General features: G+C 39.3%; 2 protein-coding genes across 11 annotated transcripts in view; both read right to left on the bottom strand.

Annotated features, from left to right (window-relative positions):
• Window positions 1-5,275, bottom strand: part of ntng1a (netrin g1a) — a 140,228-nt gene extending 134,953 nt beyond the window's left edge. For 4 of the 10 annotated variants that reach the window (XM_056249194.1, XM_056249195.1, XM_056249191.1 and 1 more), the window contains exon 1: window positions 2,535-3,307. The gene's annotated coding sequence lies outside the window, so the exon portion shown is untranslated. Of the gene's footprint in view, window positions 1-2,534; window positions 3,312-4,992 lie in introns of those variants that run through there. The other 6 variants (XM_056249189.1, XM_056249192.1, XM_056249190.1 and 3 more) reach the window with 5 other exon arrangements.
• A 4,038-nt stretch (window positions 5,276-9,313) lies between these two features.
• prmt6 (protein arginine methyltransferase 6) lies at window positions 9,314-10,933 on the bottom strand. The gene has a single exon (XM_056248798.1). The coding sequence runs from the start codon at window positions 10,895-10,897 to the stop codon at window positions 9,830-9,832; it is 1,068 nt and encodes a 355-aa protein (XP_056104773.1). The 5' UTR covers window positions 10,898-10,933; the 3' UTR covers window positions 9,314-9,829.
• Between the last annotated feature and the right edge of the window lie 4,043 nt (window positions 10,934-14,976).

Here is a 14,976-nt window from a genome sequence, read left to right as displayed (position 1 = left end):
AAAATCTAATTTCTCTTCATATCGCATATAGAAATTAATTTGCTTTCCCCCCACAGGTGTAGCAGCAGTCAACAAACCAGAGCCAAAATACAAACATGCATCCCTTCACTCAGCTGAATATGTATTTAAGAATGAGAGTTTCACCAGTAAGCTACATATTAATATTTAAACTGATAAATCATTCACTGATTTCATATGACCATATGAAAGGACTAGAACTAGAGGCTCCGTGAACACACCCCTCCTTTTCTTGGTGTCCACTTCGATCTTGTCTCCTGGGCCATTGAAGTGCTCATAAACAATGGCCTGCTAAACTATAGTTGCCAGAACAGATACACATCTGCTTTTAATTTCATTAAATATCAAATTCTATAAACCAGCCTCCATCTTGTATCCCAAAATCCTTTTCTCGTCGCCACATTTCTCTTTCTGCCATTCATGTCTCAGCCTGTGATAGAGAGGGAGGTTCAGCGCTCGATGAGATCTGCACTCTTGGGATTTCTGCGCCCGCCTGCACGGGATCAGTGATTCTACCATAAACAGCCTGCCAATATGACAGGTCTCATAAATAAACATTCAGTGCAGCAGGGAGTGAGTATGTTTTCCCTAAACATGACAGCCCAACACATACACCCACAGAGTCTGATGATCTCTACTCTAATCCAGACTTAACCACAGCACAACCATCATCAGCCATGTCACCTCTTCTAATATTCAGGTATCAGAGATATTTCTTTCATGGTAATGTGTGGCAATTGCAAGCAGAAGGCATGATGATGGCTGCATGTGACTCAGCCTGTCAGTAGAAGGCAAAATCAAAGCACAGGTTTGTCTACACTTCATGAGAGCTATTGGACCTGGCAGACGTCCTATCCCATAATGCAATCTGATTTTCTGCAATAGACAGGTCCCTGGCCTCGGAAGAAAGGGATCTCCCTTAGCACAGCTGCTAAGCCTGGCTTGACTTCTCCCTCTCTTGCTCTTCATTCTCTCTTTCTTTCTCTCTCCTCACTATGTTCTGTCACTTTCTGTTCATGTGTGAAGGCGCAGGACGCTTGACAGGGCGACTCTCGACTCTACCAATGCCATTTGTGTTGTGCAGCTTAGCTTCAGGGGTTTGTTTTTCAATCTCCACACACAAAAGCCCCTATAAGGCTTGTGTTGTCACAGACCTTCTCCCCTACAATCCCCCCTCCGCTCAAGACGTCAGCCTCCACCACCAAGCACACACTTTGCTGCGACATCGGAACATGTTATGCATTATTAAATATACTTTTCCTAAAAGGCTGCTGTGGCATTCAGTTTTCGTCGCGATATGTCAGACTGCTCAAAATATCCCACTGGAGAACGAAGCTTGAAATCATTATCTTGGGATGTTGAGAATAATTCTGGACTGAACTAAAGCTCAATGCTCAAGTGCATGCTATTATTTCCTCATTCCGTATACTTACATGAGTGATTCTGCTAAATCTGAGTGTCATAAACGCCTGATGATGATGATGATGATGATGATTGATACAATTCCCCCACTCACCATACAAATATTTTGCAACAAAGCATGACTCAAACACAACCTCTACCCTGTGCCTTTTTGCTTAAATTAAGGCTAAACAAAAGTAGATTGTAAAGATAATATGCACTGATTATTTTTAAAAAATCTATTATGTTTTATGTCAGAATCTATCTAGTCATCCATCCATCTAGCAAAAACATTTTAAATGTATATGAATGTATACACGCAGCATAACACATTTACAACAATTCTGTTTAAATAGGAATGCATGTCACATCAGTCAAGTTCTGTTAGGCATTCCATTTCAACTAGTTCAGATTTAATCTAGTAGCTACACAGAAACTAACATAAAATCCATAACAAACAACCTGAATCGGTTACGGGTGAACAAGGAAACTCAAACAAAAACTAAAGTTTTAATTATTAATTCAGTTTGATGTTTAAAGCTACATGTAAAATAAACTAGAAATGGACATTATAACGTTACTAATCGCACTCCAGCAGCATTTGCTAACCACTATCGAAACAGTACTGTGTAAATGAGGTCCTATCGAGTTTTATTAAGTTTTCTATTCAACAAAGTTGCCTAATTTGACAGATTAACACAAATTAGGGCATAGTAGCAGGAAAGAGTTAACCGTGCGTGAAAGCAAGCTAAACATGGACAATAAAAGCATGTCGACCCGCAAGGGGGCGCTTCCATTCGCATTTCCATTTTCTCAAAAGAAAAGTCCACTCTCAAAGGTGATGAAATCATATTCAGTTCGCATAGCTACATCTTCTACTTGTATGTCACAAATATAACGTTTTCAAGGTAACAGTAGAGCTTGCAAGCCATATCCGGTTAAAATAATAGGCAATAAAACACAACTATTCTGAATGGAAGCTGTGAAAAGTTAAAGCTGCAGCGAAACAACATTAACGTACTAGATCCCATAAGTAAACTATTAACTAATGTATGGTAAACGTACAAATATTCTCACAAGCCAAGCTAAACTTAACAAGTAAGGGGAATACTCACGTCATTGAGATTCACTCTCGATATGAAGGGTCCCGCGGAGGACTGGGTGTTCAACAAGTTCATGAATGACCATAGATGATCTACTCTTAAAGACGGCTTGTTAATCTTAATGTGATGAGTTCGGGGAAAAACGGAATCTCCCCCCACCTCCACCCTATCTAAACGGGCTGACTAAACAGCGACTGAAGGTGTCTGGCGGCACGTCAATCTTCCCTTAAGACGCGTGCCACATCTTTCTAGTGCGAGACGTTACTGAAGCATTCATTTCTGAGGTAAACTTCAAAGGAAATGTTATGAGTGCCAACAAAATGACCATAAATTCAACCTCTGCGTGTGTCCCAAACAGTATAAACTCATAAATCCCACAATTTCACCTCCTTCATCGTGTTTTCTTGTGTGAGCATCATGGCAATCACATTAGAGCCAATAACCGTCCTCGCTAAACTTTGAATAGCCAAGTGTCCGTTCCTCCCGACGGCTTTTTTCAACCGCCCTAAGTCCCAAAAAAGAGATTCTCTTCTTGTTTGAGGGGATAACGACAAATTGTTCTTTTTGAGATATTTTCACTATCTCCTCGACGTTTTGGTCGTGAGCGAGACACGTATCGCACCAATTAGACCCGCGCGCACCGAGAATATCCTCACGCGCATTCCCTTACGCGCATATTCCGCTAGTGTTCGGCGGGAAATGATGGCTGGGGAAGATTACGCACTTGGACACTCCACACACACACTCTGCTTTTACACATCCACTCAGCCCTCACTGTTTTCTGCTTATCCTCTCTCTCTCTCTCTCTCTCTCTCTCTCTCTCTCTCTCTCTCTCTCTCTCTCTCTCTCTCTCTCTCTCTCTCTCTCTCTCTCTCTCTCAGCAGTTTAAAACTCAGATGGGACTTCAGCAAACACACAAACGGGACAGAAAACAGTCCCCGTTTTTTATTCGAACAAATGGTGAGGGAGATGGTCTTACAGATAGTTACATATTTGTGTCTGATGTTGGGATCTCTTCACTGTAAATACTAAGTAGGATATGCCATCCACTGGGTCCTAAAGGTAGCATATACTGCCAGAGCTTCTATCTTTGGTGATTGCAATTCATTATCTATTCAACAAAGAAAATAATATACTTATACCTAAAATGTAGCCGCTTTTTCTATAAAAAAAAACTACTCACATACATTTTGTTAATAGCCTACTATTAATTGAATGTTAAATTAAATTAACGAACTAAAAAAATGAATAGCCTATATTAGGCTACTAATAATATTAAATATAATATAATATAGCCTACTCATTTACTCATAAATGATTATTCACTCTCCAGAGAAAAGTTAAAAGTTTAAAATTAAGTTAAAAAAAATCAATATAAAAATTCCAAGGATGAAATGGAATAATTTGCTTTAACTCACACAGACCAGAAATAAATGCGACGAAAAATCACTTATATGGCAATACTGAGTGGAGAACGACTTGGAAATGCTGTAGATTTTAGCTGTAACGTCTACAAAGTAGTCCAAAAAAAGTCTAATAAAGTCCAAAAAGAAATAAAATTAGTTAATTAATTATTAGAAACAATGAAAGCTAAAGTTATTACTATTTGGAGAAGATAAAGTGATGCATTGCAAAATACTGATTATTTTCAGGCGTATGTTCCAGTCTCCAAACTGTTGTAAAAAGCCAAAGTGGCGGTTTTTTTTTTTTTTTTTTTTTTTTTCTCAAAGCAACAACTGAATTTTCAAGCACCCTATCAATATGCAATTAACTAATGGCATTTAAAACTTGTACTGCATTATATTTAGGAAAAGACCATCTTCTAAAGTGTGGAAAATACTCCAGAAACTACTGTTGCAAGTCAACTGGACCGTCACTGAGCAGTGAGTACTACAGATAAAAAGAAACAGCTAGTGATCATCATTCATCTCATAAAGAGGCAATGAGTTCAAGCTCTGCTCATTTATGTAGGCTAGTTGCTGTCAGAAAGCGTTTTATGGAGATCCAATAAAGTAGATTATTGCCACTGGCAGTGCGTGACATCCTACAGAACTTGATTGCTTTTATTTTCAACCTATGAGTAATATCAAAAGTAAGGTAACAGAAATTTAGCAACTTAAAAAAAAAAAAAGATTTTTACACCAGCAAGGTCCACTTCCAAAGCCATAAACAAAAATAGAGAATTGCGCAAAAGCGCATGGTAGATTTTACGCACTGCAGGCGAAGGAGAATAAAACCATCCATTTAGGGGGGTGGGGGGATGGGGGGGGGGGGGGGGGGAATCCGTAAACAATAAGACTCGTATTGTATTAGCGTGTTAAGTAGCCTATAAGTTGCATTTAAATGATGCTTTAAGAACGCCGACAAGCCATGGTATTTCCATAAAACACCTTACGCACATCAAAAGTTTGGGCGAGAAGCACCCATTACTCATGCATGCATTGAGATAAAAAGTCTTCATTGGCCTCACCTTCACTCAAAAGCTTCAATCCAAAGCGTCAATCCGAACAGTGCGATGAGATCTCATGTTGCACACCGATATTTGACGGCTTTCAATCGGGACATCTTGGAGACGCGCAGGTGCGGAGCTGAACTCAGAAGCGACCACTCCTGTCCTCGGCTCCGGGAGAATGGTGGTCTAATCGGCACAAATGGCACTTCGGCGAGTCAAACAACTCAGCAAACAAATTCGACGGCGGGGAAACACTTTTCCGGCTTAGTGTTAGGTTTTGGTGAAGCCTTATTTTTTGAGGTGAATGTGACAGTTGAGATGCCTTGGGAAGGTGGGATTATATTCAACATGTGATGTGGCGGATGGTCGTAGCTGCAACTTGAAAAGGATGGATCATTACACATATTTAAAGCAAATCATTACAAAAGTGATAAAACTATTATCACTATTGTGATACTATACTAAATCATATCTAAAAAGTACTAATATATATATATATATGATTTAGTAGTATCACAATAGTGATAATATATACACACACACACACACACACACATTAGAATAGAAATACATTCTTGAGGTTTTTAGACCATTGCTAATGTCAAAAGTCATGTCTAGAGACTTTTTTGCACATAACTGCATATTTGGAAATGAAAGGTTGTATGTCTTTTAAAATAGTTTTCCTCAAACTAAATGAATGCCAAAAAAATGAATTACTTGATTAAAATGTTTTATTGCATGCATGAAATTAGCAGATTTGTCTCTGACTCAAACCTGCACATCTAAATTAGTGATGGAGAAAGAAGATACACTTTCTGTCACGGACCATTTAACCTAAAAGTGGCCAGTCATTAGCTCAGACAGGAAGGTCAAGTAGCTGATATGAAAACCTAAATGCTGCTTGTCTACATAAAAGAAAATTGAAAGTGACTGCAATACTGAATAGAGTAATTCATGTAAAAAAAATACTAAACAGCCTTCAGCTTATCATCATGCAAGTCAACAGCAAACAAGCAAAAAATCCTATGAACACACTGGTGAAAATAAGGCCATCTATACAAGCAGATAATGTATATCACCAATTGGTGTGCGCCTCCTAAACACATGCTTTAAAAATCAATTGATTTTCTTCCTTCACAGACAGTGCACATCCGCTGTGTGTGTTTACCATTTGATATTCCGCACAGCCATGCATCTTAAAATCTATCATAAAGTTCAATAGCTCACTGGTGCTGCAATTGACTTGGACAGGCAATCACGTGACTGCATCAGCCAATAGGAGATGACGCCTGTGTTTCCTTCAGTGCTGTCATACCTTTCAGTTATTTGAGAATTGATGACTGCCTCTCATGTGGCTCATCACTGTCTCTCACATCTGAGGAGAGTATTGAGTTTCATCTGTTCCGTCCAGCGCATTTCTGTCACATGATAAGAAATATGAAGAGAGATCACTATGAAGTGAGATGTTTCCACCAATGGTTCAACCCTTAAATAGACAATAACATGTTAAAATTTAGACTAATTCCTCTTCTGATTCTCCAATAAGATGGTTACACTTTATGATTTATTGTGACCTATAAAAGACTTTACAGTGAAAGTTGGATAAAAGTCAAACAAGTTTTGATCTTTGCTCATCAAAATACTATATTAAGCATTTGTTAAACCTTTTTGTTCAACAAAAGAAAGTAAGACTGGTTTGTAACAACACAAGGATGAGCAAAATTTTGGGGTGAAAAATAACTTTTAGGGGGAAAATTTATGTGGCATGTAATCAAAGAAAATGTGTCACATAACAGTGATTTTCTAAGACAAAGCAATAAATGTGACAAAGCCTTATTAACATGTTTTAAGCCTGGCACTTTTCAACACATTTAAAACCATAATCATGAATTTTTATATTTAAGCTCTAGCCTCTTCTTAAGTTTACTGACATGGAAAGGTAATATTCAGCAGCAGATGATGTTCCTCCAAAACTGATCTCGTCAAACACACAAAACCTCCAAATCTACAGTCAACACAATAATCCCTCAAAATTAAAATTTGTTTTTAGCTGCTGTTCATTAAATCTACTGCCTTGAGGGCAGATATCACACCATGAGAGACCTTGTCACCATTGTTAATGAAAGCAAACTGGCCTGCTAATGATAATGATGACAAATTGAAGATCCGCCTAGTGCCTTGGGATCTGGTTTTCTAAATTAGGATTTGTCAATAACATGCTTCCAATTTGTCTTCTCGCGAATCAAAAATATTGGTTACTGTAACTGGCAGGCGGCAAATGATTTCCCCTGGTTTATTTACAGTAACATCATTAGCATACCAGGGGGATGTATTGGATAAAATGATATGCCTTTGTGGATGAAACTCATTGAGGCTGTCTAGGAGACAGAGACAGCTCTGATTTAATTTGCTCATACTGTCTAAACAGATATTAATAGCAGGATTCAATTAGATGCATTTAATTCTTAAATATGGTAAGATATTTTTATCTATTGGTATTAAATGGAATACATCAAATCAAGCGTGGCTCTGAAAGCATGTTAATGACAGATTGTTCCAATTAAACGTGACATAACATCACATAAATACAAAGAAAATGAATTTACTTTGCAACAAATCACTCTCTGCGATGTTGAGGATTAGTAACTTCTAGCATCCAAAATGCATTCAATGGTAATCCGAATCACAGCTAAAACCTGATGATGATTGCGTCATAGCAGATCATTGAGCTTAAGCTAATACACACAGCAAATGAGAAATTAGTTCCGAATGGATTCCACAGCCACAAATGTCCCTCAGATCATCACTTTGAATGGCCTGTACACATTTCACTAAATACCGCTGCATCCGAAATCGCATTCAAATTAAGTACCATAAGAGAGTATGCGATTTCAGACATGGCCAATGTTTCTATGTCATTAGTATTCTTTGTGCCAAAGCCACTGTAAAAATAAAGTAATGCCAAATTTAGTACCCATTGGTCATGAAATGTGTTTAATGGGTAACTTTAAAGGGATAGTTCACCCCAAAATGAAAATTCTGTCAGTAATTACTCACCCTCATGTTGTTCCAACCCCGTAAGACTTTCGTTCATCTTCGGAACACAAATTAAGATATTTTTTATTAAATCTGAGAGCTGGATCACTCCTCCATAGGCTTCTAAGGGATTGAAATTTGCCAGCCCAGAAACGTTATTAAAGACATCGTTAAAATAGTCCGAGTGACTACAGTGGCTCAATCTTAAGTTTATCAAGCGACGAGCAAAAAACAAACAAAAATAACGACTTTATTCAAATATTTATTTCCTTCTCTGTGGGCCTCGAGTTAGTTCACGTAGTGTAACTGTGCAGCGCTTCTGTGTTGTACGTCACACGTATTGGCCAACGCTGGTCATGCGTGTGATGCGTGTGACGTACAACACAGAAGCGCTGCAGTTACACTACGTGAACTAACTCGAGGCCCAAAGAGAAGGAAATGAATAATTGAATAAAGTCGTTATTTTTTTTTATCGCACAAAAAGTATTCTCGTCGCTTGATAAACTTATGGTTGAGCCACTGTAGTCACTCACTTGGACTATTTTAACGATGTCTTTAATAACTTTTCTGGGCCGGCAAATTTCAATCCCTTAGAAGCCTCTGGAAGAGTGATCCAGCTCTCAGATTTAATCAAAAATATCTTAATTCGTGTTCCGAAGATGAACGAAAGTCTTATGGGGTTGGAACAACATGAGGGTGAGTAATTACTGACAGAATTTTCATTTTGGGGTGAACTAACCCTTTAATATCAATTGGCTAAAGTCTGTTCCAAAAGGGATTATTTTGCTAAATGCAAATAATAAATTCAGGTAATCATATAATGCATTGTTAAACATGCAAATCACTTCACATATAGGTTCATCACCCTTTAAAAGGTAATATAAAATGCCTACAATATCATGTTTTTAATGTCAAAGGATGTGCATCCAATTAAACTTTAGAGAGGTCACCTGATAATAGTTTTTTTTTAAAGAAACTGCCGTTCTGTCAGTTACATTTTAAACTATTATTCAATATCTGGCAGAGTGGCTGATAAATCACTTTTCCCTTGTCGTTTATTCATTTCCAAGTGTCAATTCTCCTATTCAGCTTATGTCGTGGTATTGAATTTACCAATAAAAATATTTTTGCACAAAAAGGCAAAAAAGGGTCACAAGCATATCCAAAACCAATGATCTAACCCAAACTCAATGACTTGCAAATATTTTCCTAAACTTTATCTTGAAACTGAATGGTTAGATTATAGCCAGTTGTTCCTGAGGTCCTCCACTACTGGCCAAACAAAAGTGGAATGATTGTTCCATTTTTCTTTTTTTTACACAATAAGCAACATTACAGAGCTCAGGCAAGCATTGTTTATTTTGTATTACTTTGCACACGTGCTGTCCAAAGACAGGAGTTTAAACCTGATCCCCCCTCCAGGACACTTAACATACAACTTCAAGGAATAATTCATAGTGAAAAGTATGTCATGTGTGAAACCAAGAGGGGCTGAAACAAAAACAAACAAACCAAAAACATCCAAAAGGAATGCTGATGGAATTTATCATTATTTATTACCATAATTTGAAGCTAATCACAAATTATTTTAATGAGACACTGCCAGACCAACAGAAGATCCTACTGGATAAACTTAAATTCTAGGGGCGAAAATAGGAATTTCAGTGAATCCAGGATTCTTTATGACTCTTTTTTATTTTTTATGTTTATTTGATTAAAAATTGAATTTGAATTCAAAATTACCATAAAAACCATTAGCATTCCTTAATTTTTTTGACTAGGTAAATAACTACAAACAGGCTATATAATGGCTTAAGTTCTATTTAACTTCTAAATACTGATCAGGAATAGTAAAGGTTTTGGAGTGTTTTTTCTGTTCACCTATCACATAGTCCACATGGATGCATATGTGTCTAGAATTCTCCTCGGAGGGATACAAACTGATCTCCCCCTCAACTTTAGTGTCCTGCATCACATCCACAGCATCATCCAGATACAGCACAGCCTGCTTCCAGTGCGTCTCTGGTTTGAATGGAGATGTGGAGAGCACCAGGGCCTTCTCCTCAGCGGGGAAAGTCACGGTGAACCACACGCACAAGGCGTGGATGGAGGACGAGCCGAAGCACTGGCAGCGAAACACTCCCCTCACATCTCTGAGCTGCTCGAGTGTGACTGTGTTCAAATCCAGCTCGGCAAACTTGCAGGGGTGGGAGAGCACATCCTCCACCGTCACCGGATTCACAGTGATGTCTTTGTTCATGATGCACTTCCTGGCAAAGTCGGTCATGCAGGACATGTCCACGCCGTACTGTCCTTTAACGGTGCTCCAAAAATTCAATCTGCCCTCCACCACCAGATCGTTTATGGGAGCGATGTAAAGATCCGCCCGGGAGGGTAATATGAGGCCACCGGGTTTGAGCCACTTATCCCGGGCAAAAATCACAGAGTTCAGCATGGATTCGTGGAGGAGCGCGTAGCCCATCCACTCGCTGACAATCACATCCACCTGTTCGGTTAGTTCGATCGTCTCTAGTGTAGCTTTAATGATTTCTATTCTGTCCTCCATCTGATTCAGTTTTACGATTCTCACAGCCTGATCGGCAATCGAGCTCGCTTCGACTGCATAAACCTTCCTGGCACCCGCTTGTGCACAGAATAAGCTCAAGACGCCGGTACCGGCTCCCACATCAAGCACCACTTTCCCCTCTATTGACTTACTGTTTTTAAAAATGCCCATTCTGTACGTGTTCGTGCGCACAGTGTCTGCAATCATCTCTTCGTGAATGGTGACATCGGAGTAGCTGTCAAAGTACATGTAATCCTCTGTACTCCGGTCTAGTTTTCTTTTCTTAGTACCTAGCTGTGACATTTTCCCCAAGTTTGCCATGCGTATTTAATTTTCTCCCAAGTAGCTTCCGTTTCTGAAACGCAGCTCGAAAGGCATCATGGGACATGCAGTTTTTAAACATTACCTTGTTCATCGGAAAGAACGTCAATTGGTTTAGAAATTAACTACACTTCCCATGAGTAGACAGATATTCTTAATAAAAACGCATTTTTTCCCCATTAAAAATAAATGTAGTGAATGATATTATAACATTTTCCTATATACATTTTTTGGGAGCTTTCTCTGCTATAATTTAAAATAGTTATAATGTGACACTTAAATGTGTCGCGGTTAAATGTGACACCTCCCTTCAAAACAACCACATAGAAAGAGACAATCCCTTAATTCATACATAAACTAAATAATGATGTTTGTTAGGTGTTGAGTTAGTCTGTTAAATAGACTATAATTATTGTTATCTATAAACAATATTGAGAGAGAGAGAGAGAGAGAGAGAGAGAGAGAGAGAGAGAGAGAGAGAGAGAGAGAGAGAGAGAGAGGGGGAGGGGGGACATTGTATAGGCGAGACAAAGTACGTCAAGTATAATCTATCAGAAATTAATGATATGCAAGATGAATGTACTGCACTTGTTTGTCACAACATATCCATGGGGTTATTTAAGTTAATACTGCATTCTGGCCCACACAAATAAGTGGATTAAGCATGATAAATTCTCATATTTTTTTACAGTGGGTGTTAGCATTGCTGTCTGCCTGTTTGGCAGAAGTTCCGGGACAGCTGTTTAAACTGACTGTGCCCAGCTGTAGCCGTACCAACATAACACCAGGGCTCCGTCTGAGCCAAACTGCATTTTCCACCATGACGGATAGCATGATCTGCTTTTAACCTTAATAAAATAGCTCTGCCTCACCCTGGGCCGTCACTCTCTCCGTGCACGCTAAAGGCTACACACTGACAGCAGGCTATTCCTCTTAAATACAGTGTGTTTTATGATTTCTTCTGCTTTATCTATAGTGATAAATGTTCACGGTTGGATTATAAGATCTGCCCTTTTTTTTCCAGCATTGTCCTCAGGTTGAACTCATGGAGTAGGAAGTCATAGGCCATGGATGCACATTCGTTATCTGTAATAAATGACACCTACACAGATTTCTTTTAACAGAAAATTAAAATATCACAGAAGGACAATGCATAAACATGCAAGGCTGGCAACTTTTCAGTTTAGCTTGGAGTGAAAATTATGGAGTAGAGTGTCACTAAACTTAATTTCATTAGGTTTAGTGACCACACAATGTTTACATGGTACAATGACTACTGTACAGCCTCCGTTTTTGAGTGCAACACCCACATATGAAAATCCAATCAATAACCGATACATAGAACCAAGTCCCCACTCTACATTTTTTTCTTTTTTGATAGAAAAAATGTGCATAACAATACAGAGGAAAAAAACTGTCACTTCGGATTCATTGCGACTTTAAATCAAAATTGACCCTATTTACTTTCTTAATGCACGTTACTGGTCTTATTGTGAACAATGCATCTATGCAAAAGGTCATACAGGCTATTAGGTAGTTAACCACTAGTCAAATAGCTATGTAGGTATTGTTTCAGCAAACTAGCATTTAGTCTGGCTCCATTCACGTAATGGTTAATTTCCCCGTCCAATCATTTCTTGCCAACTTTGAATATTTATTTTACTTGTAAATATGTCACATAGAAGTAAAACATTATAGATACCTTCAAAGGGTATTGGAAAAATTTTCTCATCCTTTTAAAAAGATGATAAAGGTATTTCCTTTAGCTATTTCGCATTGGACCCCCCGCCCCCCACCTCCCCACCTCCCCACCTCCCCACCTCCCCACCTGCTGTCTGTGAGCCTATCTAACCTGCTGCGACTCACTTTTAGGTGTCAACCCACCCGTTGAGGAAAAGTGTATTAAAATGTGCTGTTTTGCAAATTTCTTTCCACTGTTTCTCTCTTTCCATATCTCCCTTGGGTAGTTTTGAGTCCTTGCAATGATAACACAGAACTTCCACATCCCGTGAATGTTTTTACACATTCTGAAATGATTGAGGGAAAAAACTGTTTGCACAGACATTGGCACCTGATCTCGTTTTAATTAAAATTGCACATCACTGTTTGCCCATCTAAAGCACAGACTCTGAGCTGATTGGAAGGGGATGGACTGGCAATGAAGGAAGAGACTTTGCTCAGTGGCCCTGAAACATGTCTGGAAAACCTGAGATAATTTCAGAGCAGAAAGATGGTGGCTTCTGCAAAGGGAAGAGACTGGTTGTTCAAGCATGAGTGTAACAGCGGGAAACCAAATCACTTTGGACAATGAAGGATGTCCTGAAAACATTTGATAACACAGTTCAAACAGATTTTTCCTGGGTGGCTCATGTTGTTTCCAATCCGCCTGCTGAATCTTGTTTGGTTGGATCAGTTAAGGGTGAGGACATGTGATAAGTCTGCTGTAAGGATGAAACTAGAAAAGGAAGTTGCAATCACTGCAGCGTATTGGTGGTTTGATTCAGTTGTAGCAGTGCCAGCCTTCCGGCAAGAATTTGATTCCTATCTGAAACAGCAAGCACATTCAAATCTTTGGAAGCAACCTGTCAAACAGTCAGTCAAAATGTTTATTTCAGTTAAATAAAACAATGTTTTCTGATTTTTTTTGGCCTCTTTTGAGAAGATGTGCTATTGTACATATTGTACAAACGCTGTTATGATGATAGCAGAAGAACCCAAGCGCAGACAGTATGCAAACACACAACGTTTATTATAACAGAAAACAGAGAAAACAAAACCCACGAGGGGGCAAAACAGTACAAGATAAAGTAAATGACTGACCACACTAGACTAAGACTTTGACATTAAACTAAACAGGAACAAGACAGGCTTTTACAAGATCGCAACTTTTAGACAAAACAAGATACTCACTGGGTATAGACATGGCACGTAAGGCAATGAACCGGCACAGGACAGCAAACACAAGGAGCTTAAAAAGGGAGACACTAATGACAAAGACAGGTGAAGCTGACTAGACAAGGACAGGTGAAACTGACTAGACAATGATGACGAGACGAGGATAACGAGACGAGGATAACAAGGGGGCGGGGTAACGTAACGAGACAACACAAGCACATGGCTCAAAACACAAGACCATGTGCTTGCACACAAAACATGATTCTGTCATGATCCTGCCTCAAGACTAGAAAATCAAGGACACGAGGGCAGAATCATGACAAACGCAGTATTTTTTAACAACCTATAGGCTCATTAGGAAAAACAGGCCTCTACTTACATATTTGCAAAAAATTCATTTAGGTCTACAATTCCCTGCAGTTTCCAGCTAAACATTATATAAAACATTGCCAGATCCACGTTGATCTGTTTGAAATAAAACTGAATGCGCTTTTAGCGCCACTCACTGGACATTTTACTTTGAAAGTGTCTCGAAACGTGCAACAAGCAAACAATTCTCCTCGTTTTCAATTAAATGAATATACCGGATGAGTGCATGTGCTAATCGCTCGCCCACCATTTTAAAATACAGAATTACAGCAAAATTACAATACTTGCTAAACAATATTAATCACAATGCATGAGGTGACACATTAATATTACTGTAGCCTATATAGACACACTAAAGCCGGGCTCAGACTACAGGAGTTTCAGGCCGATTTATGCCCGATTTTCCCCTCCCGACATTCAGAGAAAAACAACAAGCAGCTGCACGGGTCTGGTGGTCAATAGAGGAGAGGAATGGCTGGTCGAAATGTGGGGGGGGGACTTAGAGAATACACATATGACCCAGAGGGATGCATATGGAGAACACTGGGGTGTCCAGCCGCAGGTGGAATATTTCAACCCCAGGGGTGGCAAGGTGGCTTGCCAAGGGAAAGACACATGCTCAGAGAGGCTTACAGTGGAAATACACATGTGGGGGTAGCTCAGAGGAGGTACCATGCACACGGAAGGCACCTAGCCGACGCGCAGGCAATAGACACTGGCGCCAACGTCAGGAGTGCTGGAGGAACTCAGGGCTTTCGGGAAGCTCACCTGAGGAGAATATCGCACGTATCCAGTCCGAGGAGTGGAATAGCGAG

Source organism: Rhinichthys klamathensis, unplaced genomic scaffold (assembly GCF_029890125.1).
Source record: "Rhinichthys klamathensis goyatoka isolate OS25496 unplaced genomic scaffold, OSU_Roscu_1.1 h1tg000059l_1, whole genome shotgun sequence".
NCBI lineage: Eukaryota > Metazoa > Chordata > Actinopteri > Cypriniformes > Leuciscidae > Rhinichthys > Rhinichthys klamathensis.
Note: the sequence above shows the minus strand (reverse complement) of the source record. Positions and strands in the feature narration are given on the sequence as shown.